This window comes from Chaetodon auriga, chromosome 17, assembly GCF_051107435.1.
Source record: "Chaetodon auriga isolate fChaAug3 chromosome 17, fChaAug3.hap1, whole genome shotgun sequence".
NCBI lineage: Eukaryota > Metazoa > Chordata > Actinopteri > Chaetodontiformes > Chaetodontidae > Chaetodon > Chaetodon auriga.
The window spans coordinates 2,700,558-2,728,032 of NC_135090.1; the positions used below are offsets into that span (position 1 = coordinate 2,700,558).

Genomic DNA, 27,475 nt, shown 5'->3' on the forward strand with positions numbered 1-27,475 from the left:
TTACTCAATTGAACACAGTACAAAAACAATATATGTAATGTTTAATTCATCAACTTGATTTTGTAAATACATACTTATTGTAAATTTGATGGGAATGTTGTGGAATGCTACAAAAACATATTCTGTTTTATACAGCATACCAACTTTTTGAAATCAGAGAATCTAAGCGTAAGAGACTGTCAGTCTGACGGGTGATAGCTCAACTCAATTTGTACTCAAAGCAGGATCACCAACCAGGAAAACCAGGTACGGTGGCCCATAATTCCCAAGAGCAAGGGATCCAAAAGCTTTCCATCAACTATCTTGTTTGTGCTAATTTAATTTGGCAATTTGCACGACTAAAGAGCACCATCAGCTGGTCCAAGGTTGGCCTTAATGTAATCCACATAATGTTCAATCAAGTTACCACACAGCAAGAGAGAAGTATAGACATTGCAAGGAGAGGAGCAGGATGTTAATGGAGGACCTGCAAGTCATTTTTGCTCCAGTGTCACATAGTATCTTTAAAATGACCATGCTGTTTAACAAGGGCTATGTTGAGCAATAGGACAATCTCAGTATAAGAGTAACGCTGATACTGATATAGGACCATAACATTTTTAATGACAGTTGTTTTTAATAGGGAACTGAAGCACACAAGTGACCACCAGATGTCAGTAAAAGACAGCTAAAGGTGTGCAGAGTGCTCAGCTTGATGTGTGCAGGATTGTGGTTTGATGGTGCTATGATGCCTTAGCCCATGCAACATTGTAAAACCTTAAAAAAAAAAAAAAAAAAAAACATTCAGGTCATTTCATGTCATTTTTAACACTGTTCTTAATGGTTGATAGCCTCATAGAGGTGGGACAATATTCTCAGTACTGCACTTTGTTCAGCAACTGAGCTCATAGGTTGTATAAAAGCTTCCACTTCGCAAAGAGACAAAGAGGAATTCATTGCTGAAAAGGAATGGGTCACTGCAAATTAACCTCTGTCATGAGGATACAGAAATTTGGCTAAAAACACACTCGAAAAAAACAAAACAAACAAACTAAAAAACAATAGAAAACAAAACAAAAAAAGACAAGCATTCTTTACTGGGTATATATATATATATAGAGAGAGAATTTTTTATCTTTATTCATTTATTCATTTACTTTTACCACACTGTGTTTCTGACTACGGACCCTGAAGGCACTGATTCCGTCCTAATGCAGTCATGTTGATTGACAATTAGGTCTAATTATTCTTTTTCTCTATTGGTTAAATTGTTGTCCTCTGCTTGTTGAAGTAATGTAATTGCCTTTATCATCAGAGCCCCTGATTATGATCGGATGTTGGGAAATAAAACAGAGACAGGCTACATGGTTTTGGTCCTCTCATTTAATCAGCACTTCACATAATCATGTCTCTGTCTTCCAATTAAATTCCCTCTGCCTAGAAAAGGAAGTCCTACCGACTGCCCTAATCAATTAAGCTATGTTGCGAAACCCACTTCAAACGGGTGACTTCGCTGTGACCCCAGAGACATCAAGATCTGGCAAAAAAAATGTGATTAAGGATACTAGGTCAAACACTAAAGATCATCTACGCAGCACTCTTTGTTTCTAAATTCTGCTACCACAAGCCCAAAGATAAAAGATGTCTCCTTTAACTGATAATCTCCTCCTGATAAAATAAAGCACTCCCTCCATCAACAGAAGTGGTGGTCTGTCTTAAAAAAGCTTTCAGAAAAGGCTGCAGTATGGTAGCGTGTGAGAGAGGAAACCCACGGAAAAATGTTCTCATTTCTGATTGAATATCAGTCATGTTTTCTGCCTTTACATCATAACCAATGGATAAAATAGCCTTTTTCACTGCAGATAGTGGTGAGAAATGCTTTTGGAACGATCAGAATTCCTATGATTTAACGTCAGTAAACTGCACACCGGAGACTAATGATTACAAGCAGGCTGCTCTTTGATGATTTATAGCAAAGTTTACCAAAGGAACAACAGAAGTAAAAGATGTGATGCTATTCAGGCCAGATTTTTCTTTTAAATTCTAGGATTCTTTCTTCCTGTGGCTGGAAAATGATACCTGATACCATACCTGAAAGCAGAATTGCATGTGGGGTAGAGAGTGAATATACAGGGTTAGAGCAGGTGGAAGGCCTTTGTTTTTTAATCTTGTCTGTGCCCCATCAGACAGGTTTTGATTTTAGATTTTACTGATATACCTGTTCTCTGAGGCATCATGGTCGCCTCGCGGTTAAGAACCACATACAGTGACTGCAACATCTTCAACACACCTGGTTCACCTTTGTTCAATAATTCGGTCACCTTTCAAGCATAATTCTGGTTTGTTACTGTTTTTACTTGTTGTGTCCTTGCAGTAGAAGTAAAATTGTACTCTAGAAATAAATTGCTGAGATTTTCGGACACTGTGACATCCATAAAAATGAGTGAGACGGGGCAAGAAACACCAAAAACCGGAAGAATGAACAGGTTTTAAACAAACCCCACAATCTGTCAAATTATCTGGAAGAGAAAACAAAGGTGAACGGTAAAAACATTTCCCAAACTGTCTATTCTAAACAGCCATCACAATTTACTGACCTATTTCCTGTTTCAACGTGAACCTTGTTGTGCGCACACAGTTATTAGTAACATTACAGCTGTGCACACATTCAATTTAACCTCCAAATAAAGTGGTTTAGTTCATCTGGATAAACTGTTGCCATGTTTACACCTGTCTGAAGGTCAGATTACTTCTGGTGCTGAACATTAGCATTGGACATAAAGTTCCTTGAGATATCGCAGTCATGTCACAGCATTCCCAAATCTTAGCAAATAACCTAGTAAGTACAATGTTATCATAACCAATAGAAACAATGACCAAACATACAACAAATGAGAGTTTAAATAAACCTGATTCATCCTTTCACAAAAATTGCTGAAAACTTCTTTAATAGCAGACTCCCATATGGTTTCCAGCAGCAGGGCCTTCTACTCTACCCAAGTTCTGAAAGTTTGCGTTAAAAATAAGTCTCAAATCTCTGGCTGTTTTTCACTCGAGGACTTGTATTCACACCCCTCAATAAGCCAAATGGAATCTTTTGAGTGAAAATGGAGTTTCCGTCCCTGCTCCTCAATGCTGAAGCCGGTAGTCATTCTAATTGTGATGAGGAAGCGATTGATGTGCAGCAGCTGCATCCTGTGACCGACACTCTGCTCAGCCATTTGTTTCTGTCAGCTCCCCTCAGCCCGCCCACCCTCTACATCCTCCTGAAAAGCACTGGCAGCCTCGACCGTGACTGCAGACCGCCGGGCCTTTTGTCGCCACACATGGCGTGAAGCGCACCCTTGGCCCTTCTGGTCAAGCCCAGTTTGACTCCTATCCCTCGCTGTAGATGTGGAGTGACACTTCAAATGGCAGCTGGTTGGGCAGCAGCCACGGCAAACCTGCTGCCACCGCCTCATGGCCACGCCTGAGGGCCTGCAGCAACATCTGCCCTCACAATCACTGATGGAGCCGAGCCAGCTGAACATATTCATGCCACCGGACGCCAGCGTCACTCAGCTGGCCAATCATCCTCTTCCTCTCTCTTGTTTTTATCTCCTACCCCTCCTCTTTGCAGTCCAATGGTAAGCTATTAGGAAGAGGCTACCCTGTAATTTTCTCCCCCAGCACTAAATGGCCACCAAAAGGTGTGCTTGGAAAATTAGCAACTTGACCTCTTGATTATACTCTATCAATGAGAGATGATCTTGTGCTGAAAAGAGGAAAGAGAGCAGGTGTTTGATTGAGAAGTAAGAAATCTTCTCTTTCTCCCCTTTCGGTAATGGTCGGCAGGCTCCGGCTGTGTTCACATCCCTCTTGTGAATGGTTCTCATTCTGTGACACTGACACAACTCAGTGGCTCAGTTCTAACGCTCTGTGCTTCACTGACACTCTATAGTGCCCTTGAAATGCAATGAGACTCATACTTCCCCGAGAACTGTCTGTTAGTGACTGGGCACACATTCCAAAGCATTAGTCAAAGCACTAAATTGCTTCTCTATTTTTATTCACACTTTTATTACATACATTTTGACACTAGCAAGGCCAAACCACCCTCAGATGAAAGGTGTCCCAATGTCTGCACAAGCCAGTGTTGTTATATTTTCACAATCAGTAAGGGAAATGTCTGTTGTGAATTTGAGTTTTACACCACTCTTCTAACCTTGGAATTACATTCATATTGAACGGTCACGCACCTCGTGATTCATATCCAGTCACAATGTTCAGTGAGGGTCTAAGAAGTAGTGTAACCTACATATTATTATTATGGAACACTGATCCACCCAACACTGTAACTGCTCTCTGAAGGCTGTTGTACCTAGTTGGAGGAATAGCAAATCGGTTAGATGGAATTAAGATTCGGATATCATCTTCCTACATAGCAAACTACTACATCCATGAAAAATACTGGCAGAAAATGACCAGAATCTTAATGTGCATTTTCTGAGGTCTCATTACATAGAGAAGCCTTACACTGTAGCACTGAACTCACTGTCTTTGGATGACATCTAGCTCTTGTTCTTATTTTGGACAGATCAGTCTTAATTTGGACAGAAGTATCTTCCAAATGGTCGGAATGTAATGATGCTCACATGGTGTGTTGTCTAACTAATTCTGCAAAAACCTGGATCATGTTAAGTGACTGTGTTTTTACATCTAAAACTAACTTTTTATAAAAGCTTGTTTTCTATAATGTCTGCTATGTCAAATGCAGTATGGTTAAGGTTATAGGGAAAGATTGTGGCTAAGGTGAAAAAGAACGTGAAGTCTGTGACAACACACCAACTCTGGTCTCTGAAAGCTGAATGCACCGCAAGCTCATCCACCACCCAAACTTCCACATCTGTCATTTTTGCCTCTCTTAATAAAGGACACATTTCGTCTTGCATTAGCACTGAGCATAGATGATGTTGATGACCCAAGGGATACTGGGCTTGTCTTTCTCCAAATGGCCATACTGGAAAAAAACAGAGGAAGAAGAAGAAGAAAAAGAAGAAGAAGAAAAAGACAAAGACAAAAAAGGCCAAATCTGGATTAATCTTTGATCAACAAGGACTGAATTTTGAGTTAATCTTGAATTATGGGCCCTTTATCTTACCAGAGACCAGACTGTGCTTCATTACAGCCACAATGGAAGTCAGCCAGACTCTGGTTATTTATCTCCGCCTGCTCTACCACTGCATGCCATGCTGGGCCTGTGAAGGCTATCTGGGCCATTCAGAGCAGGATCCCATCAGCCCTGCTGGCTGAGTTATGGCGACAATGCTTGACCACTGCAATGTTGTAGCAATGAGACTGCTGGGGATTTATTAAAGCACAGCCCCTCCTGTCTTTTCTTTTCTGCTCACCTCCCCACCCCTTCTGTTCCTCGACAAAAAGGATCCTATCTATCTATCTCCAAGACAGAAACACACATTCAGGATTCAGTCACCTTGTCCTGCCTCTGCTGGCATCTAGAGCACACACACACACACACACACACACACACACACACACACACACAAACACACACCCACACACAGGCTTTCACCCAAATATATAAATACATAAACACACACATACACACACAATTCTTTTTTGCCTTTGTCTATTGTACAAATCTGGATGTCCAATTTTACTCTTAGACCCTACAGCCCCTTTACATGAGTGACAAAAGCATCTCAACACAAAGGTCCACTTAGTAGCATTTTCATGGTATTCAACCGCATCTAACATCTAACATCTCACCACACTCAGGTGTCATCACATAATACAAATGACATTTCCCATACTGCAGAAATGTCATCCAAGGCTGGATTACGTAATCCAACTGGATCCCAAACTCTCAGGGGGCCCTGAAAGCCCCTGGTCATCTGTGTGGCAATGACTGTGCAGTACTTTCCATACATTTGGTTGGTAAAATGTAAATGTGGAGAGCACAATTAAAAGCTGAAATGATAAAGATCTCAAGGACCCAATCTTATAAAGTGGCCCTGTGTCAAAATCTAACTTTGACATCTGTAACCTTATATATAGTAAATATTATGCTTGCATGGTATATATTCTTAAACCAACAAGTATATAACTAGAATATTACAAAGTAATTACCATACAGCAAAGCTTAGGCAGGGCAGTAATCCACTGCAGACATACTTGACTGTGTGTATGGGGAGGGTTCAATGGGGCGTCTTTTTTTTTTTTTTCCTTAGAAGGTGAATTGTTTTCATTGAGTCTTTTCTTCCTAAATGTCCATTAAGTCTTATCCTATTAAACAAATGAAAAAAAAAATCTGCTAGTTTTCATGTAAAATCCATATGATTTCAGATCTGGTTGGTTGGGTGAGACCGGTGGTTACTGGTGGTAATGCAAAGAATATCCTGAAAACATTTGGACGAAGCCTCAGATTTCTGTTGAAAAAAAGGCTTCTTTGTCTTTGAGGTACAACAGGAGACGACTCAACTATCTGTTTACATTGCAACATTGTTGCTATGCTCAAATTTTTACAACTGAAAATATGTTACCATCTTCAAAATTCTGAGGACCAGCTGTTCCACTCATCCAGATTACCTCATTACATAACATATGCTCATATGCACAAATTAAAATGCAGTGTGCTTGGAATTCCTGTAAGTCACTTGTACAAATACACACCTTTTGAAACAGCACACAAATGGTGGGCTCTGACAATGCAAAGTACTATGTAGAAAAGTAACTAATGAGTGCAAATACTCCACATCGCTACAGCAGAATGATTATGATGAAAGCCTGATGATGGAAAACTTATTGTAGCTTTAAGACTTTCAAAATGTTTTCAGTGCAAATCAACTTCTTCCCCCCACTTTTTTCTGTATTCTAGTGCAGCAGCCTTATTCTTATTCTTTTGACATAGTGACACTTATTTCTAGAAAATTCAGTGACTCAAGCAGATGTCTCTTGGAGTTTAAAATATTCTTACCGCACTTGCGTTTTTCTTTCATTTTATTCATTCACTTATTTCAATAAAATGTGCTTTTTTGGGAGTGCAATATATGAAATGATAAGACGGAGGTTTTTTTTTTTTTTTTTTTTTTTTTTTTACAGCTGAAGTATATATGCCTCTGAACATGTGTGTTTACATGAAAATGCAAACACATTGCTTGATGTTCAGCAGATGTTGGAGACGTTAGAGGTAGCATTACTATTGGCAATAATATTGTAGCGTCTGACTGTGATGATGAGTATTAATATATTGGAATTACATCATGAACAACAGCTGTTGTGTTGTATTTGTTCAGGTTTGAGGCTCTCCTGTTTGGGGCCGGGTGGAGGAGGGGGCTGCCTGGAGTTATTGGCAGCGGAGTTCTGAATGTCAGCTCATTCATCTCCATCAAGCGCACAAACCAGCAGCCAAGGTGAAACGCTTTTTCCTCACCAGCGTCTGCTTAAGAAAAAAGATAGAGAGAAAAAAAAACTTTGCTTTCTTCATCCTCGCTGCGTCTTGGACCAATCTCCTCTCGTTTTATTCGTCTTTTCCTGCCTTTTTCTCCCCCCTCAGCTCGTCCCTCCCCCCTACAGCGAGAGCCTCCCCGCTTGTGTTGTAGGCGCGTGTTATAAAGCGGAAAGCACCGCCGTTCCCCTCAGATCGGAGCGCTCCGACGGCTGCGCGCACCAGCTATCAGACAATCAGGACCTGAACCTGCTCACAGCTATGACCCTGCTGCTCCCTCTACCTGGATTAACTCTAAAGTAACCGCTGTTTGTCGCCCCCACCCCCCTTCACCACCACCCCCCGCAGCAGCAGCAGCAGCAGCAGCAGCAGCCTTTTCACCGGCTCCTCCGTTTTGCGCCCCAGCCTCTAACTCTCAGCTTTGTTCAGCAGTCATGGGGTGCGTTGTGTCCTTTTTGCCTGGGCTGCTGAGGGGCTTGACCGTGCTGTGAGGTGGATACCAGGTGGATTTATGGTCCCCAAAGCCACAACTACCAGTCGAGGGAAATTAGTGGAACTTTGAGCTCCGGGAGGATGCAGGTGACGTGCTGGTGCGCCGTGTTCCTCCTGACACCTGCACTTTGTCTGGTGAGTTCAACACTGCTCAGCCTGTACTTCTAGCTCAACTCTCTCCACTTCACGCTGACAGAAAGTCTAAGAGCCATAACTGTTGTAATGTTCTCATTATGAGAGGACTTTACCCCGTTCAACCGTGCGCATTTCCAAACGCGTATCCACCGCGGCTGGAGAGACGCGGCTGTTCGGTTATTTCAGTGTGTGGTACAGTGCACAGAATGTCAAGTGTGTGAAGGACGGATTCAAACTTTATCAGCGCACTTTTATACAATTGTTTGACAATGAAACTTGAACCAGAGGGACTCTCCTGTGCGCAGTAACGCTGTGCGTAAATGCACTTATTTTATATTACTGAGGAAATCAGACTTTTGCCATAGGGAAAAGGGGTCAAAAATACCTGATGTGATGAAGAACAAGTTTTTTCTCTCTCTCTCTTTTTTTTAAAGAGTATTTCAAGGTTGTCGTTAATCTGGTGCTTAAAGCAGCGCTCAGTAACCGGCTCAGGCAGCGGAATCGTCTCACGGGGGCGCCATAATAAACGAAAACTCCATGTCGACCGTCTGGCTGCCTGGACAGCAGGGTACACTCTACAGCCGGTCCAGCCTTGTTTGACTGGTTATTTTACCAAGCAAGTGTAGAAGGAAACAGACGTCATGACAAATATGCTTTTTCAGGGTAGTTCTGCTCCCCTCAACTTTAAAATGAGTCAGCCGGAAAATAACAGCAACAACCCGCGAGTAGATTCAACTTTAATTCCAGGATGAACTTCATTTAACCTTATTTCTAAACATGAAAATACATCCCAATACACTCGTAAGTTTACGTAGTTCAGAATAAGTTTAGTCTTTCTTCTGGCAAACCAACGGAGTGAGGCTGTACTCTGCGTTATTTTACGACCAATTCTATGATTTTGACAAAACAAAAAGCATTACTTGACGCTCTTTCTTTCCAACACAAAGAAGAAGAAGAAGAAAAGAAAAGAGAGAGGAACCAGATTCTTTTCAAGATTTCAAATTGGCATTCTGCTTTTTAGATTGCAAATTATATGAAACACCAGGTCTGAAAACAGGAAGTCTGCTCGTCTCTAATTAGACACATATTCAAAATTCAAAGGTGCTTTGCTTCATTTTATTTATTTTTGATGCACACAGATTTCATATTATTCTATCTCTAACTGATAATTCATCTAAATGATCCCTCCTAATGGATATCAGCCCACTGCCAACAGGTGTAATCACTGAAACATTACAATTATTTTACGTTATAAACTGAATATGAATGCCAGTGAGAAGTGCATCAGATGCAGTTATTACACCTACTGACAATTCAATAACTTACCTGTAATTCCGCATATTCTAAATGTGTGCAAAGCTTTTTGTGACAGTATTGCAGCTTGTGTCCACAGTGTGTGTAAATGTGTGTGACTTCATTTATCTATGTAAAACACACAGCTGGTGGATGTGGAGCTCTCCAAGGTGCTGAAGGTATTTGCACACATTTATTCCTTTAAATACACAGAGCCAATATGCTGTGTGGCCTAACCCGAACTATAGATATTTAATTGAAAAAAAAAAAAAAAAGACTTTTGAGTTGTATTGTTTGACCTCTTTGTGACACTATTCTCTGCTTGTCACATTTTTGCCTGCAGAGCTGAAATTTTGGCCACAGTTCTCCCTCGTGAAATATGTCTCCCTGCGCTCTCTGTCTGAATTAAATTCTGAGGGTTGGTGTCATTTAGAGACATCGAACACAGGCATTAATTTATTCTAAAATTCCTACTGTCGAGGGAAAAGTGGGATTTTTTTTTAAACACAGCGCGTGGCTGCCGAAAATCCTCTCTGCTTCTCCAATAAATCCTGTTCGCCGTGTTGTCTGAGTTGAATTGTGTGGCTGGAAAAAAGCGCACACAAAGCCATCCCGCCTAGAGTAAACCGCTCTTATTGTGCAGCCCGTTAACAGTCAGCCTTATCCACGGCGGCGGGGATTAGAGCTGAACTTTGATGGTTTTATTTCGTGTTAAAGGCTCTTGTCTCTGCTTAAGCCTCTTGTCTGAGAGCCGCGCCTTGACCCCGATAACAGCGCAGCCCAGGTACACAGCAGCAATACAATACATTCCACAGAGCGAGACCATCACCTATGGGTCCACTATTTAATTAACACGCCCACTGTTATTCCTGAGCAGCGGAATTCCATCTGGGATTATCATGATTTTTGTTCATTCTAATGGAACTACTATATATTTAATTCAGAGCACTTTACGTGGATGAAAGGTTACAGGCGTTGTGGCAGCTGACTGGTTTATACTTTACTCAGCCTCATAATCAAACTGCAGACACGCATTTTCAATACCAGATCAATTTAAAATCATAGCATATTGTTGTTTTACATAATTTTTTTCCTCTTTCAAAATAAGTCAACAAGTTGTTAGATATGTATATCTGGAGAGATAGACAGATAAATAGATACAGGCATAGTGCTTGATATTTGTTACCTGTTTGTACAGGGTGGACAGGGATTTTGAAAGCAGATATTTGAGTTGTGGGATTCCTGACAGCTGTCTGATTTGGCCTTTTTGCTGAAAATCCGCTTATTTTCATTCATATAAATACTGCTGTTATTTAAATGCTCGGTCATTGTTTATATTCTTAATCTCAGTGTCTTCAATCTTTGACACATACCTTTGTTGTATATATAACAGTAGAATCTGTGAATGAGCCACTTTCGTACATTATGTTGCTCCTACTTATTTAACATTATTCGTATTGTCTTCTAATTTGCTGCTGTAGTGACTGTTTTTCTGTAGCGGGATCATTAGATTGCTGTGCAGTTTGGGTTCTTCCTGTAGTCACAGACATGAACTCCGACCACAGGAAGGATTGAAGGATTTGAACCATGTTGACATTGCTGACAGCTTAAAAAAAAAAAAAAAAAAAAAAAAGAAAGAAAGAGAGGAAGATGTGGGTCTTGTCTGTGTCTTGGTGTCGCATTGTGACTTGACGTCCGGCGGTGAGGTCTCTGTGGTTGCTGGCTCACACCATATCACTCCCCCCCTGGAGAAACAGATGCAGAGGTCCCACTGGCAACAGTCATAGCAGCCACATTAAGCCGTTATTATCAGACAGTGCAAATGGGGCCTACAGTGTCAAGCAGTCTGCACGGTGGGGAGGACAGAAACTCCCACTGAGATCACTACAGCACAGCTCACACAGTGTGACCCCCCCCCCCTCCCGACATACCTCCACCCCCAACCCCGTCTAACAATACCCCTCTTCAGTCCACAGACCTCTAAATTACCTCATAATAATAAAAACGCAAAATGTTTTCATTGAGCTGTTTGAAGTTGAAATCAAGAGCAAGCCAGTATTAATTCAATTATATAGCAAAGGCATTTGCGTAAATGGCCACATGCTGTGCGACTGAACACACATGCGCACACGCACGCACACACACACACACACACACACACACACACACAGACACACACACACACACACACACACATATATAAGCAACGCACACTCGGACAAGTATATTGTGTGACCATCAAGTGAAAGCCGTGGAGAGTGTTGAGTGTTATGTATTTCCAGCCCAGATGTCGACTAAGTGAACATTTCTCTCAGTTCCTTGTTCAACCTTTGTGCTACTTAGCTTTTAAAGCAGCATGGAGGCGTCACTTTGGAGCTATTCAAGCCCGGCTGCTGGAGAGAGCTGAGTACAAAAGGGCTGAGAGTTCCATCTTGGAGAACAACACTGCAATTCCCCTGCCGCCACCGCCGCTGTCTCAGTGGCCTCAGCTCAGCCCAGTTACCCAGCTCTGTTACATTCGCCGGCTTTCACTCAGTGACAAGTGGTTGCCAGCTGTGGCAAATGCTTTCGTATGTGCTGGGGGTTCTCAAAATGCAGATCCAGCAATACTTGCAGGACTTCAAGGGTTTTGGACAACGGTGGATCCAGAAGTTTTTAAGCAGGTGTCATGAGATGTTCAGCGTGTGTGAGGGGTCATTCAAGTGGTCCTGTAAGTCCTTGAGGGAGTCCTGGAGAGTATTCCATAAGTCATTGTTTTTTTTTTTTTTGTTGGTTCTGAAGGATGACACAGGCCATCTCTAGCAAAATTAAGATTCGATCAGTTTAATTCTAAACGAATAATACCTTTTAGAGAAGGTATGAATGACTTCAAGTTTTCATCTTCACAGCAAGCATTTCATATCTACAGTGATACAATTACTGAATTAAAAAAAATATCCCTTTTCTTGCCACATTGACGGACCACAGGCTAAGGCTTTGTGACATGTGACAGAGAGGAACGTCACTAACCAGATGGAGTCACTATAGTGCAGTGAAAATGACACGGTCCCTCACTGGCTGTGAGTATTGTCAATCAAGCCAGAGGCGCTGGTGCTGGGATCCAAATCCCAGTTATCAAGTGTCCTGATTTTTGTCATTAAATTAGCTTAAATTAAATTAGCTTGACGTGAAATGATAAGTAAGTAAATATTATAGGACTTGTAATGCTAAATATTAAAGTAGACATTTTTAAACATGTTGCACAGACACACAGACACAGACACACACAGACACACACACACACACACACATTTTTCATGTGTTAGACCAAAAAGTCTATCAACTGATATATCATTGTCAGATTTTGTTTAATTCTTAAATATTGATATTATCAGCTTTAAACATCCAGTATCATTGGGGTTAGTGTTTTTCTAAGGGCTACAATAATGATTTCCTTTTCATTGATTACAGCTTTAATTAACTGATAAATTGTTTTGTTTATAAATCAAAAAATATTACATGTAGTCATCACGGTTACCCAGAGCTGAATGTGATGTCTTCAAATTAAATGATTTTTTCAATATATTCAGTTTGATATAACAAAATGAAAAGCAGCAAATCATCCTGTTTGAGAAAGTGGAAATAAATAATGTTGCTTGGAAAATAACTGAAAAGATTCTTCTGTTGCTTGACCGATTCATGAACCTGCTAACTTCTCAGTAATCTATTCTCAGTTTAGGAATGCTGTATTTCCTTTGTGGAATGTTGTATTTCACAAGAAAGAAACAAAAAACGGAGAAAAAATGTACTTTTTGGTTGCATTAATTTTAATGATGAAGGAGAAGAATGTATAAAATTAGAATTTCATACAATGAAGTCAACAAAAACAATCAAATATGGAATGACGTCAAAAATCGAAGCATAACTGAAACTGAGATTTAACACATGAAGCCAACCTCTGACCTTCAATCAGAGTGCTGCTGTGTATCTAGGCAGAAAGATTGATGGTGCACTGCTTCGGAGTTGACGCATCAAGGTGACTTGTAGTTGTTGTAGTGCTTTATATTGTGTGAACTGTAACCTCTGTGATCTGCCGGTGAGTCCTGGGCTGTCTGGGCTGAGCTCAGCCTCCCCAGGTGGCCGCACGCTCCCACAAACAGCCAAAACAACACTTGACCTTGGTGTTTGGACATAAAGTCAATGATAATAGCACCTACTGCGGTGTCTGGAATCGGTACTCTGGTTATTTTTCTTCTCTGCATGCATCATTGCAGGGATGACTATTCAGATCCAGAGGGGGGTGAATGAGGGAAATCTGCCTCGGATCTTTGATGGTGTTAAAGTGGGGCGGAAACTCCCTCAAATATTCCCAGAACAACCACCCAGTATGACTTTGCAGCCTGAATGTCATCATTGTGTGTGCATGTGCGTGTGTGTGCGTGTGTGTGTTTATGCGTGTGTGTGTGGATGGCATGTTTGAGGCGGCTGGTGTGATTAATGACCACAGCCTTTATACTCTCCTCCACGAGCTGCTCCAGATTTTCAATCGCATTCACAGTTCAGAGGTCAAAGCTGGAGCCGATTGTTGAAGGGCGTTGTTCTCAGAAAATCTAGCCCAGCTCCCGACCCGGGTTTGATCCTGAGGGAAGCTTCACCCCCCACCCCCGCTTCCCTCTCCGCATAGAGCAATCCGTTTATGGCAAAGCGTGTGGTACCTTGATAGCTGCACTTTGAAGCAGCCCAGGGAGAGAAGTGTCCCTGAAGGCAGGAAGCGATTAGATAACCTCGTCCAACCTGCTTTACATCTCCAGGTACTCCTGTAACTCCAGAGTCCACTGCATGCATGGCTCGGCACAGCTGAAGTGATAGAGCAGACCTCTCCAACTCGCACACTGATGTCTGCATTCACATGAGATGATTCAACAGTCTTTTTGATGGCGCTCAGTCAGATTTTCAGGTTGCCGTTTTCACTGTCACAACTTATTCTGTTTTATGAACATTTAACATTTAAAATCAACAAAAACAGTACATACATTAAAAATTGTCCCGTGTGCGCTGTTTCACGTGACTTTTCAAAGCTGCACTCATCAGTATTTTTATATTGATAACTAATGATTTGTTATGTGAAGGGGGTCATTTTTTGGTGACTAACACAGACAATTTTGATGAACTCTGTGTATCCCCTGGGCTTCACAGAGCCTTTTAGGATCATTCGGCTCATTGTTTTGGTTTTACAGCCCACAAGTCAACCATTTTTGTTCAGTCTCATCACTTTCTTCAACCTCATTTGCAGACACAACAGGGGGAACCATCAGCAGAAAAGCTGTGATAAACTCACTATACACCACTGCCAAGCACCAAACAGCAGACAGATGTAGCAGCTCGCTGGTGAACATGCCAAAGTTTTTCAAAAGCTGGAGAGCCAGGTATTTTACTCAGCAGTTGGTGGTGACCAAACCAATCAAAAAGGACAGTGATTACTGGACTTTTATTCAATGAATCCTAATGCCGCTGTGTGTCGAATGTGCAAATGGGCAACTGTTTGCTGACACGTTAGCCATAACAGGTTTAAGCAATGGTTCGTCAGTGTTGTGTTTTCAACTTGTTCTCCTGCCACGACGTGGTCAAACATGCATTCATACTGCTTTAATATGCTCTTCACAGTTGCGTGTGTATGAGATAAATGAGTAAGTAACAAACAGAACTGTTGTCATTTTAGAATCCACTGCTACTGTCAAATCCCAAATCTTTCCTCACTGTGGTTTCACAACACTCTAGTTCCTTAAGTATTAACAATGCAGGTCACATTCAATACAACTTCAAATTTAAAAGCAGAAATAGTGTCGCTTCCTTATTTTAGGATTTTCAGAACTGTCCAGAAGATCAGTGTTATTAGCCAACATGTGCGCATGAGTGTGTGTAACGGCAATGACTTCACTGGCGACTGGGTCCATTCGACACATTTACTATGATCAGAGTCTGGCTCCCCCTCACTGATTCCTCGCCAATGATGCTCCAGAAAATCTGCTCCACAGGTTTTCTCACACTCTTCCAATTGTGACATTTTGGCAGCTTCTCTTTACATTTTTTTTTCAGTTCTGCTTCATCTGTTCATCACACTCACTGTCTACCCTCTAAAATAAGATAAAATCATTTCTGAACACTGTCACTATTGTGTTCATTTAGATTTTTAATGATCCCTCACTGGCTTCTCACCACAAATTTTGGAAAGCACAACCCAGCCCGAGGCAGCACCACTAGGAGCTGAACTCCAGTTTCCAAGTCATGTCAGTTTGATTTATATAGGCCAAATCACATTTTCTCATATGGCTTTATAATCTTACCAATGTACAACATCCTCTATCTTTATATCCTTGATTCGCATAAGTAAAAAACACCTAAAAATACCCTCATGTGTAATTCCACATTTTTCTTACTGCCTCCATTCTAATAATTAATACTCTCAAAAAATGATAATGAAAAACATATTATTTCACAGGGACGTATGACACTCTCTATATTTGGATAAGGAAAAACTCCCCACATCAAACAAACAACAACAGCACTTAAGAAAAAAAGGGAGGATGGGAAATGGAAAAAGAAAGAAACTTGAAAAAAGCAACAAATTGTTTGTATCTGGGCGGCCCTGCTCAAGAGCTTTGTAATTTAGCTAGGAACTTTTTTAAATGATACTTCCTTCCGTGGAAAAGTTTATGTACCTGTCCTGCCCTTTTTTAAGTTAATCATGTATGTTTGCTTAAATCTTTAGGACATTTTCAACTCTTTTTTTTTTTATCAACACAAAGAGTTCATCAGTGAGCATTTTTTTTCAATGTCATGTTCATTGAACATAAACACATTTCAAGTACACCATTAACACACTGATTGAAAGAATTAATTAAAAGGAGTGAAATTCTTGGCGACTGCTTCTCATATAATATCTCTTGTGTAATAATTCTGCTTAAAAAACACAAAATTAGGGGAACTTGTTCCTGGAACTATTTTTAGAAAAATATTTCTTGAAGGTTGAAATTAAACCAGTTAAGGAAATGAATGTTTTAGTTCCAGTTGCTCAGGCTGAATTATGGTGTAAAGACACTGTCCGTGCTCTGTGCTGACAGGATACAATGCATACAGTAGATGTGGAGCTGTATAGTGATGGATTGCCTTCCTTTCTAACCTGATGATGGGCTTGACTGACCAGTGAAACAGCAGGCTGAGATGCTGTACCACTCATGGGTGGAGGAGGTGGAAATGGTGGAAATGTAGAGGAGGAGGAGGTGTGTGTGTGTGTGTGTGTGTGTGTGTGTGTGTGTGTGTGTGTGTGTGCTTGTGTGTCCGGGGTGGCTCCCTCCACTGCTTCGGCAGTGATGGATTTGCCATCGGAGCTCACGTCGACTGCACAGTCCGACAGTTGCAGCAGCCGCTGATGGGAATTACCAGCCATGTCCGTTATCTTCTACTTTAGATCTTTCCATCCTGTTAGGTTTCTGTGACTGGCCATGCAGACACTGTCGTCCTGCTCCAGAGACATGTATGGATGACTTAGAAAAAATCAATGAGTGATGAACACTCAGGTGAGGACTTCAAACCAAGGTTTAGACCCATACTGGTTGACAATATTGGACTGTTACTGTAACAGAGAAATCATTGCAGTGGAATGTGGAAGGATTTTACTCAGCAGTGTAAAACCTGCAGTAAACCCAGCTTTGCCCTGTCTTAAGAGCTATTCAAGAATTCTATTAGTCTGGCTTTCTCTGGAGAGTTTTATATCAAATGCTCTAATTGCTGGATTAGTAGGTTTTCCACCCTAAAATTCATCAAAATCAAGCAATCTACTGCACTGAATGCTGAATTTATCTAAAACTGAACATTTTTCAGTCTATCCTGAATTTGTTTTTCAGTGATCACAAATTCAACCACCATTGCTGTATTTGTGAGACCTTACAAGTTTGTTCAATACTACCAATAGGTAGTCAATAGTCAAATCTATCAAATGTAACCAATCATTGCCCCTTTATACATCAAAATGAGTCATCCAGAGCTGCTGTTACAAGTACTGGGGCCTGTCTCACAAAGCAGGGTATGGTTTTTATCCAGCTAACTTCTCATGAAGACATCTTGAGTTGAAACTGAGCTCCTTTCCATGGTAACTAAGTCACAGACCAAACCATCATGGTGGTGTTTTTGTTCAGGCTAACGCCCTATAGCTGTATCAGGGCTCCAATTCTATAAACAACAATAATCACATTTACTGTTATTAGTAACATATTAATTACAGTGTCCCTTTTTCATATTATCTCGGTTGGTTAAACGCAGCCTGTTACACTTGAATTCCATCACTGCTGCCCCAGAACATGAGGAAACTTCACTGAAACCAGCTGCTTTTATAGATTCACTCTGTACAGTATGAACTTTAATATAGTGTTATGCAACCAAACAGTCTTTTCTCTGCTCTAACGATAGGTCAGGATCAATGTTTTGAAAAGGAATAATATCTATACTCTGAAAATGTTTTCCCAGTTTAAAGAACAATGATTAGCTTCATTGAAGTTGGACACAGTAGTCAAAGAGAACCCGACTAAGTCACTTTGTAAATCACAATCAAATAAAATCTACCTTTGGCCTCAACAAAAAACAACAAAGTCCTCCAGATTTTAAACAAACAAACAAACAAACAAACAAACTCTCAACTGCCTTCCAAATGACACACAAGCATTTTCTGCAAGCAGTCGTCCAAATTTGACAACAAAAATATGTTGTTTGTTACCACCCCCTAGAACGACACGGAAGCACTTTCTGACGCTTCATTCATCACAATGACATTATTTGTCAGTGTCTTTTAAAACTGTTACAAAATACCGCCGGATAATGAATCAGTCTTATCATGAGACTATGAGAGGGATACGGTTTGGTTGGCTTCAGGCACAAAAACAATTTTCTTATGTTTAAATAAAGATCATGGTTTGGGTTTAAATAAGTACTGTGTTGTGGCATGGGTTAAATGATTACCTCAGGTTACAGGAGCTCCGTCGCCTTGGTTACAATTACAGACATGTGGTGAAGGTTTTGTTAAAGATGCCCATGAGGATATACTTTATCAGCATAACCTTCTACAGTCATTACAAATGACCTTTACAGAAATATGATTTGACCAATCCCTGAGCTTCACTGCTATGGTTAAGCACTGGTCAGGCTCAGGCACTAAAATTGTGTGGTCAAGGCTTGGGAATTACTGTTCCCAACTACTTAAAAAAAGACTGTTGACTGTTGGTGGGAAACAAGACACTAACAGTAGTCCAAGACATAGTCTGTCTTGACCCCACGTACTCCCTGACCTTCTCCTAAGAGGTTGCATGATCATTGTGTAAACAAAGACGTTTGATCAAACGATTAATCCTGTATGTTTTTTAGTTGTGACAAATCTCCCGCAAACCACTTTTCTTGCAGTTAAGTTAATCCAATAGAGACCTCAAAAGTCATCTTACTACTCTTACTACCCATCTGTGTGACTGGTTCCTCCCATTCAGAGTGCTGCATAGCCTGGGAGAACACATTACCTGAGAGACCACAACAGGCCCTGGAACATTTAACATTCTGGCCAGATATCTGCAGTGTCAGCAGTACCAACTGGGGGTGCCAACCCCCCACTGACACAATCTGACCAAAACGTGACTGTCTGATCTAAACATATTTCTTGCACCATACCACATTAAAAGCCACACATTTCATCACAGTTATTCAGTTGAGGTCCTGGATATTCAGTCACTTTGGACGCCTGTTATCAAAAAAACTCAAAGATCTGCAAGCTGGTGTAGCTGGCTACTCTAAAGCGGACTGTTTGTTAAGTACTGCAATTATCCATGTGCTATTTCTGCTCTCCTCCGATCTTATCATATGAGAGCGCAGCAAAATCCGTGCATTAAATCTTCAAAGCAGCAACTCTCTCCAACACCTGTGGTTCACAGGTGTGGTTCTGACTTTGTAGTGCAAAACCAGATGAAGTGAGAGAAATGTGAGATGTGGAACAGAACAGGAAAGAGGAGGGAGGTGAGCATGGGTGACTTTTCTGCTCAGCCTGCTTTACGAGTACAGTACTCCAATTTGTCGTCATCTCCCGCTTGTCTGTCAGGCCAGGTTGTTTGTGGTGTTGCTAAGGAGGAGCAGATTGAAAATTGTCAAAGCATATGTTTTTTTTAAGAGGAACAAATGATAAAATCAGTTAGATTTAACAATAAACAGACAACCCCGGTGTTATTTCACCCTCCCTCCCTGCTCGTAGATCATCAGCTGCTGCCAACATTAGAGATGCGTGTTTTCAACCCCATCTCCTAGAAATGATGTGTATATACTGCTTATTAGCAACAGCAAATATGTTTTAAAAGAAAAATCATTTTTAGGAAAGAAGGTTTTAATGGGATAGGCATGGGTTGCTAAAATTCGGTATTCATAGAAATGTACTATAAAACAGGAATTAAAGCTTCCTTAAGTTTTACAAGCAATGTTTCACCCCAAAAAGCCTGTCCTCACAAGAAGGACACCATTGGTGGTTTGTCCAAATCCCTATATGACTTATGTTTTCCTGTGAATTAACAAGTCACAAGTGTGTATGTGCAAATTATCACTTTTGTGTCTTAGAAACAAAAGTGAGCCTCATCTGCAACATGGAAGCCTGTCAGCATTCTTTAACCCAGACCGTGTGTCCACTGTGTTTCAGCCACAGCTGTCCTCTGCATTTGCTGCCAACACAAACCACATGTTTTAGTCGCACCATACATGCTGAAACACAGCGTACATTTACATTTTTAATCTTCTGCATTTCCCACTTGACCCTAACCATAGGGATGGAACATCATTAAAGAATATGAATCATTTTCATCCAGTAGCAGTGTGTGTGGGTATGGGCAGCTGATGAAAAAACTAAATAACTAAATAAAATGCTCATATAGTACTTTGGAAAGCAATGACAAACAATCTACTTTTTCATTTATTTTTCATATGTTTTTTCATTTCTTTTTCATTTCATTTAGTTTGGAGGAATTGTTGCCCTCATGTACTATACTTACTGACAGCTCTTTGAACCACATCGCTCCAATTATGGAATGTAAACGTAGACCAAACATCGGGGGTAAAGGTACTGAATACAGAAACACACACACACACACAGCTCAGACAAGCTTGCTGGGGTTTAGTCCAATTAGATTGCAGCTCATTTGTAAACAGTCTCTCACAGCCAGTCAAAGATTTGACCCATGCACAGGTTGGTCTGCAGTTACTATTCTGTGAGAATTGTCTTTATTCACTCACACTCATGTTGTACGTCCCCCTGCTCTTCCACTCAAAGTCGCTCCAGGCCGTAAAGGTTGAGGGGACACGGGACACCCTACTCCTGGGTGGGAACCCCTGTCTTCTTGGTGAAAGTTGTGTGTTTTTGGACCCATCTGTACACCCCTCCGTCCATCATTTGCGGACTGTCTTGCTCACCTTGGCCTGAGAACCTACCAAGTGCCAAGTGGCATGACAAAACAGTGGTATTTGGTGCTCTGGGAATGAGACTAGCTTCAAATATCTAGCTTTTTAGTTACTAAATGCTCTCCTGTGTTCACCAGCTATTCTGTAAAGTTGTCTGTCTGCTGTTTGGTGCTGGTAGCGTACAGTTGTTTTATCAGAGCATGTTTGCTGCCAGCTGCAGCTTAAAAGAAGGTTGAAGAGAACTGAGTTTGTGTGCCAGGAAACCCGCAGCTCTATAGAGTTTATCTTAGATTTGGGTTATAATTCTCTGTAGCTTCATTTCTACGGCTGATATCTTAAACATTATACAGAGTCATTTAACCCATTGTTAATATGAAATATTGCATGCAGCTTTAAAGGACCATGTGATTTACCCAGGAGGATTTAGGAGCATCTAGGTGAGGTTGCAGACAGAAACCAACTGAATACCCTTCACCTCACCCATCCCTTTCTAAATGTGTAGGAGAACCTAAAGTGGCTTTCATTTCAAGGTTAAAATGCAAAAGGCCCTCTCTAGAGCCAGAGTTCGGTTTGTCTGGGCAACTGTAGAAAACATGGTGGGCTTCATAAATATGAAGGGCTCATTCTAACTAACAAAACCACAACCACTCTAATTTTCCAGTAATTATACACTAATGACAACATGCATATGAATATTTTATTCGATTTCTGCGAATAGATCTGTCTAAATTCTGCACACTGGACCTTTAAATGTCTAATGTATGTAGGTATCACCTTCAGTTTGTCAGATTTTCCATTAAATTGTAATATCTTCTCCCCAAAAATAAGTAATTCAAACATGAAAAATTCAAACATAAATATCATCAAAACAAGGCACTGCAGAGAGTAGAGTGGCTGGATTGTCAAAACTACTCATTTTCCACCTCTCATAAAATTACATTCTGGTCTTAAAATGAGTGAATAATTGCTGTCATTGATTAGATATAAGTTGCCTTGTGTCAATCAGCTACACCCCACTGGGTTAAATGGGCTGCAGCTGTTTTAAATTGCTGTTATGTTTTTATTTTTTCAGGATGCACCCTCCAGGGGGCACTGTTGGGCATTAGAACAAAATTGTGATGTGTAACTTTAATGATAACAAAATTAATTTCATTGCAAACACACTTAAATGTAGCTTATCCTGGTTTGCTAATCGATACATTAAAGAACAGACTTTTGTGTCCCTTTTTCTATCTGGAGTGAGGTCCTCTCCATGATGGAATAGACCAATCACAGTCCTTATCAGCTCCCCGATGCTGCAAATGACAGGGCCTCATTACTTGCAGCAGCCCTGGAGATTGTGGTCGTATTGATTTTCAGAAATACAATTCTATTTTTTTTGCCCCTGGATGGTTTCCAGTCACAGCAGAGGGCAGGGAAATGGCCATGAGGATTGTGTGTATGAGGTTGACAGCTGTCAGTCACATGTCAGTGGGATGAGAGTCATCCTTTAGAGAGCTGTCGCAGTGGCAAAAGGCAGGGAGGAGAGAAGGAGGAGGAGTTTTCCCCATTCCTCCCTTATCTCTCTTTCTCATTTACTGCTCCTCTATGTCTCCTTGTCTGGTTATCGCGCTCTCTCTGACTTTCTATTCTCCACACTCTCTCCTCAGACTCTCGTGAATAACTCTTGTTATCAAGCTGACCCTCGACTTCAAATGCCCCCTTCCTTCCTGGGAATCATATGTACTCCTCCTTTTGTTTGCCAGTTTCTAGATTTATTTCCGTCTTATCATTCCAATGCCATCAAATCATGTTTTCCTACTTCAGGCAGAGAAAATGAATTTCATGCAGGGTGTTGTTCAAATATGCAGTGCAAACATGCTCACATGCATTTCCTTGTTTACTGTCAGTCCTCTCTGTTAAACTGAATTCAGATCTGTGCTATAGAGGAATGATTAATGCTATGGGATTATCATTATTGCAGGTGATGGAGATACTACAGAAGACATGCAGACGTTATTTTTCTTCAGTCAGCCACTGTTCAGTCACCATCACCTTTAAAGCAGCACACAGTGCTGTCATGTGTCTGTTTGCCTGCTAACATAAAGCCTGTTTAATTTATTTATCAGTGTTTTGTCAGTGTGGCAGCTTATGCTGCAGGTGAAATTCCATCAAGTCTGCTGATGCTTGTGTGAGCGTCATAACACATCACAGGCAGTCAAAGTGTAATCTAAGAGTAATGTTGTATTAATTTGCTTTCACAGTGATTTTGCTCTTTAGTTATGACTAATTTGAACAGAGATTCGACCATTTATGGATTAACAAAACAATCTTAACTTCAGTCCCACTTAGTTTTCCAGAGCTTTCAATTGCTTTCATGGACGGTCAAGGAAGTTTAACACTTACAGCAATCAGAGACAAATAACTTCATTAAATTACAAAATAAATTCCAAAGTAAATGAGCGAGCTCTGCTGATGAGAACCATAAGATATGGTTGAAAATCCTGCAGAAATATGGTCAGTGGACTGCTCGTCCGTTTAAGACATGAATGAATTTACAGTTTCAATTTTTCAGACATGTGAAAACCTATTAAAAACAGGCTCCACCATCCAGTTACACACACAGTCACAGTCTATATGACTTAATTTTACAAAATAGATCTGATGAATTACTTACCAGAAAAATCAAGGCACTTTGAAAATTATGTGATACCATCATTGCTATAACGGACTTACCCACAAGTGCCAGAGACTGATATTATAAATCATTTAATGTTATTTTTGACAGGACAACAGCACAGAACAGATGTTACAGCACCTCAGAACGTTCAAAAGACATCTTCACTGTGGCTTCTTTTTGAAATTAAAAACACAGACTGTCCTGTCCAACAAAAAATTGCATTACTGCCCTTAAATTAACCCAGGCTTCATGCAGGAATTTCAATACAGATTTGGCATGAGACAGAACCGTGGACAACACAAAACAAACTCTTCAATAAGGACAAACAGAAAAAAAGGTGCTCTGAATATACCAGGTACATCTGATTCTACCAGGGCCTGATACAAATGCATAGACTTCATCATGTCACCATGTCTGAGCATAGTATACCAATTCTTACTCTAGTTTGCATCTGCAGTACATTAACACTGTCAAATAATGCCAAATTAATGTGTTTTAATAGTTGAACAGCACCTTTCAGAAACTACTGACAAATTTAAAAGACATGCAATGCAATGCTCTTAAAAACAATGCAGTTACACTGAGTGGTCAGACAGAGACAAAATAAAATACAGACAATGTAAAACAAGTGGAGCAAAAGGAAGAAGGAAAAGAAAAACACCTTTTGGGCATTTATAAGCTTTATACAGTGAAGTGTGGCATTGGCTGATCTGACAAGATACAGAGTTTATTCCACAGTTTCAGGCTCAAACACTGAAAGTAGCATCTCAGTCTTGAGTTTGAACCGTGGACAGCATTTAGTCGACAGACATGAAGGCTCTTGTTTTAGAATAAGATGTTAAAGCAGAGATCATTGTAAGCTTTAGAATGCTTCAGAGGAAGCTCACAATGAATTTTAATGCAAACTGGAAGTAATAATCTCCTTGGCCAAAATAGTGTACTGCTGAAATTGGTGGATCATGAAAACTGAATAGTGTTGGTGTATAGTTTGAAATCACTTTGGAGCAGGGCTGTTCACAGGATTTTAGAAATACACAGGTCAGCAGTCCATATTTCTATAGTGCAACCTCACCAAAAAACACAAATTCAAAGGTACTGAGTCCATATTACCAGAATCAGCCTAAAAATAAAATGTAATTATTGTGTAATTGCAAAACATAACCTGCTCCTCAGGTTGTGTAAATTCTCAGAGGACGTGACCTTAATGGGAATGACTGCCCTGAGTAGAAGAAGTGCAGAAGTCTTTTTCTTTACTCTGATTTCAGTTTTTAAGTTGCTTTCATTTGCAGCTCTTTGTGGAAACTAAACATTTTCTTATGCAATATGAAATATTATGTTCAATGTTTGGAATGAAGAGAAGTCAGAAACAGCCAACCCTGTTTACTGTGTTTTAGATTTTTTGAGCGAACGCATCAACTGCAGTTTTATTTAAATTGAGGACTTCTTCAAGGAAATTCTCCTGGAAATCAACATTTGCTTTTGAACTAACTAAACTAATTAAAATAACTCTCTCAGAGGTATTTTTTGTTTGATTAAATAGTTATTTAAAGGAAACATCCTGGGAAATTACAGCCCACTAAAAAGAAAAAGGTATTAGTGTTTTATTTCCCAACATGAAGGTCTAAATTTGGTACTAAACTAAAAGTAATCAAATTTAAATGCAAATGTTGAAATCAGCCCCAAAATGTACCCACCTTGTCTGAGTTTTTCCCAGCATTATAATCCTCCAGAAAAATGATGAGCCCGGTCTGGTAGCTGTTGCTCTGGTTCTAACCGTGTAAAGCGTCGTCCGTTCCAGTGGTACAACTAGCATTGCATCGTTTTGATTCTCTGATATGAGCTCCAAACCAGGAAGATATTTCTCTCTGAGCTGTGTTTTGGATGTGTTTTGAGGCAGCACAGTCTATTAGGTAAATGTTCCACAGTCTAATTTCAGTTTGAGTTCAGGGTAGTGAAGTTGACAGAGGTGAATCAAAAGTAGCTGTTAGCCAGTGGAAACAGGCCTCTGTTTTATCAAACCTTCCTGAGTATAGAACTTTGTCTCTGTCACTCTGTGTGGCTCTCTGTCTCTCCCTTCGTCTCTCATTCTGTGTATGCTCGAGCATTTATCAAATCAATTACTGCTGATGGGAGTTCTTCCTAACAGGTAGTGAGGTGTCTCGGCACTAATTCATCCTGTCGCTTTGATGGATTCGCTCTCTGAGCGTCGGGCCTGCAGCTCGGGGAGAGCATGGCCGATCTGTCAGGCCTCACAAGCCATTACTTAAAACATTAGCTGCTTGGGACGCAGAGAGCAGCTCTACCGTGAGGATGTACAAGAGGTTTCGGTGTGACCGCTGTGTGTTTGAGGGTGTACAGTCAGATATAGAAATACTCTGATCGGCCAGTGCGGCAGATGTTTCTCTGAGTAGATGTGATGCAGTGAGAATATGTGTGAAAAAAGGAGGGGTCCTCAGATCCCCTATGGACATTTGAACTGTCCCCAAGTACAGAAGAGAAACTTTTGGTGGGGCTGCATTAAGTTCTAATCTCACAGCTGTTAGAAGCACCTCCTAGAGGATCTGAGCAGAGCTGAAAATAACGTCACACACTGTATTTTAAATAGCACTTTTTGCCTTGAGTGCTTCTGTCATTATTATTCATTGTCTCATTTTATTACTTTTATTACTTTTTTCCTCTTTCCCTCAAAGTTCTTCATCTCTGCTTGCATTTTGCATTATTCAATGCTCCATAAAAAAAAGCTTTTTTGCAATCACAGTAGGTGTACAAATGTAAATAAAGACCACGTCTTAAACCGATTTCATTTTTCAAAAATACAGGTGAAGTGATGTAAAGAAGCAATGAAAAGAAAGGATGTCAGACAACTTTTTGTCAAAAATAAAACAAATGTTTTCAGTGGTCAGCACTGTTCCAACACATCTTATACAGTATGTTGATGAATGGCAGACGCTGTTCGACTGCGCTTATATATCAAAATTAATTGCCCACATTACTGAGACATGACAGATAGAGAAGCTGCAACCAGGTGGAGACTGAGTCAATAACAGAGTTAATGAAAGTGAAATTGTTCATCACATAAAAAAGATACTGACTTAACCTGATCTCTGATGATGTGAACAGACACACTTCCCATTTTAGAGGTGTAACAGTAAAGCAGGAATGTAATGAAATGTCATGAATTACTGTTCCTAAATGGTAATAAGTCGTAAAATTACTTTTTGAGTAATGAGCCCAACATTGAATAGAGCTGGATGCAGCACTGCTGTTGCAGAATGTCTCCTGTAGTTGCACATTACCCAATAAAACCCCAGTTTATATCTTCGACTCAGCTAAAATTTTAAAACTATTTGGCTCTAAGTCTCAACTTAATGGCTCAGGCAGTAAAGCCATTCCAAAAAAATGCAGTGGAGATAATTGAATGTGTTTGCTCTTGCAGATTTCTTGCAGTCAGCATAAATGCAGAGTTTAGGCTGCAGCAGAGCGGGAGGAGAGGATGGGACAGGAAATACCGTACTGATAGCATGTGTCTGCTCCTGAGAACCCAGATACTGAGCTCACCGTGTCATCCTGCCGTGATTGACAGACCAAAGCGTCTTTAACAACTTGCTGGCATGTCAGAGGAAAGCAGAATCATCCTCCCCATGTTTGCTGCCTGACCATCATTTCTTACAAGCCCCTTGTGCTCGCCTGTCTGCTGTTACTCACTGACATAAAAAGCACTTGTCAATCATAAATCGTGTTCTATCATTAGGAGGACATTAGTGAGAGTTCATTTACTAATGTATTCCTCACCCTGGAGGAACATTTATGTATTTGGCTGAATGTTTTACACAAAGAAATATTTTTAATCATTAGCCTGAGGATTGTGTCTAATAAATCATGCATTGAAATCCAGCCGCTGCTCCGTTTTTGCACTGAGACACACATGTTTTCCCCTCTCTCACTGTTATTTAGTTTATGACCAACTCTGAGCAGGTCGAACACACACACACCCAGCAACCCATCCACACACACACACA

General features: G+C 40.5%; 1 protein-coding gene across 1 annotated transcript in view; it reads left to right on the forward strand.

Moving 5' to 3' along the window:
* The first annotated feature begins 7,355 nt into the window (after positions 1 to 7,355).
* nxph1 (neurexophilin 1) overlaps positions 7,356 to 27,475 on the forward strand; it is a 53,859-nt gene continuing 33,739 nt past the window's right edge. The window contains exon 1 of the mRNA XM_076755251.1: positions 7,356 to 8,053. Coding sequence (XP_076611366.1) covers positions 8,000 to 8,053 — 54 coding nt within the window. The 5' untranslated portion in view covers positions 7,356 to 7,999. The remainder of the gene's footprint in view (positions 8,054 to 27,475) is intronic.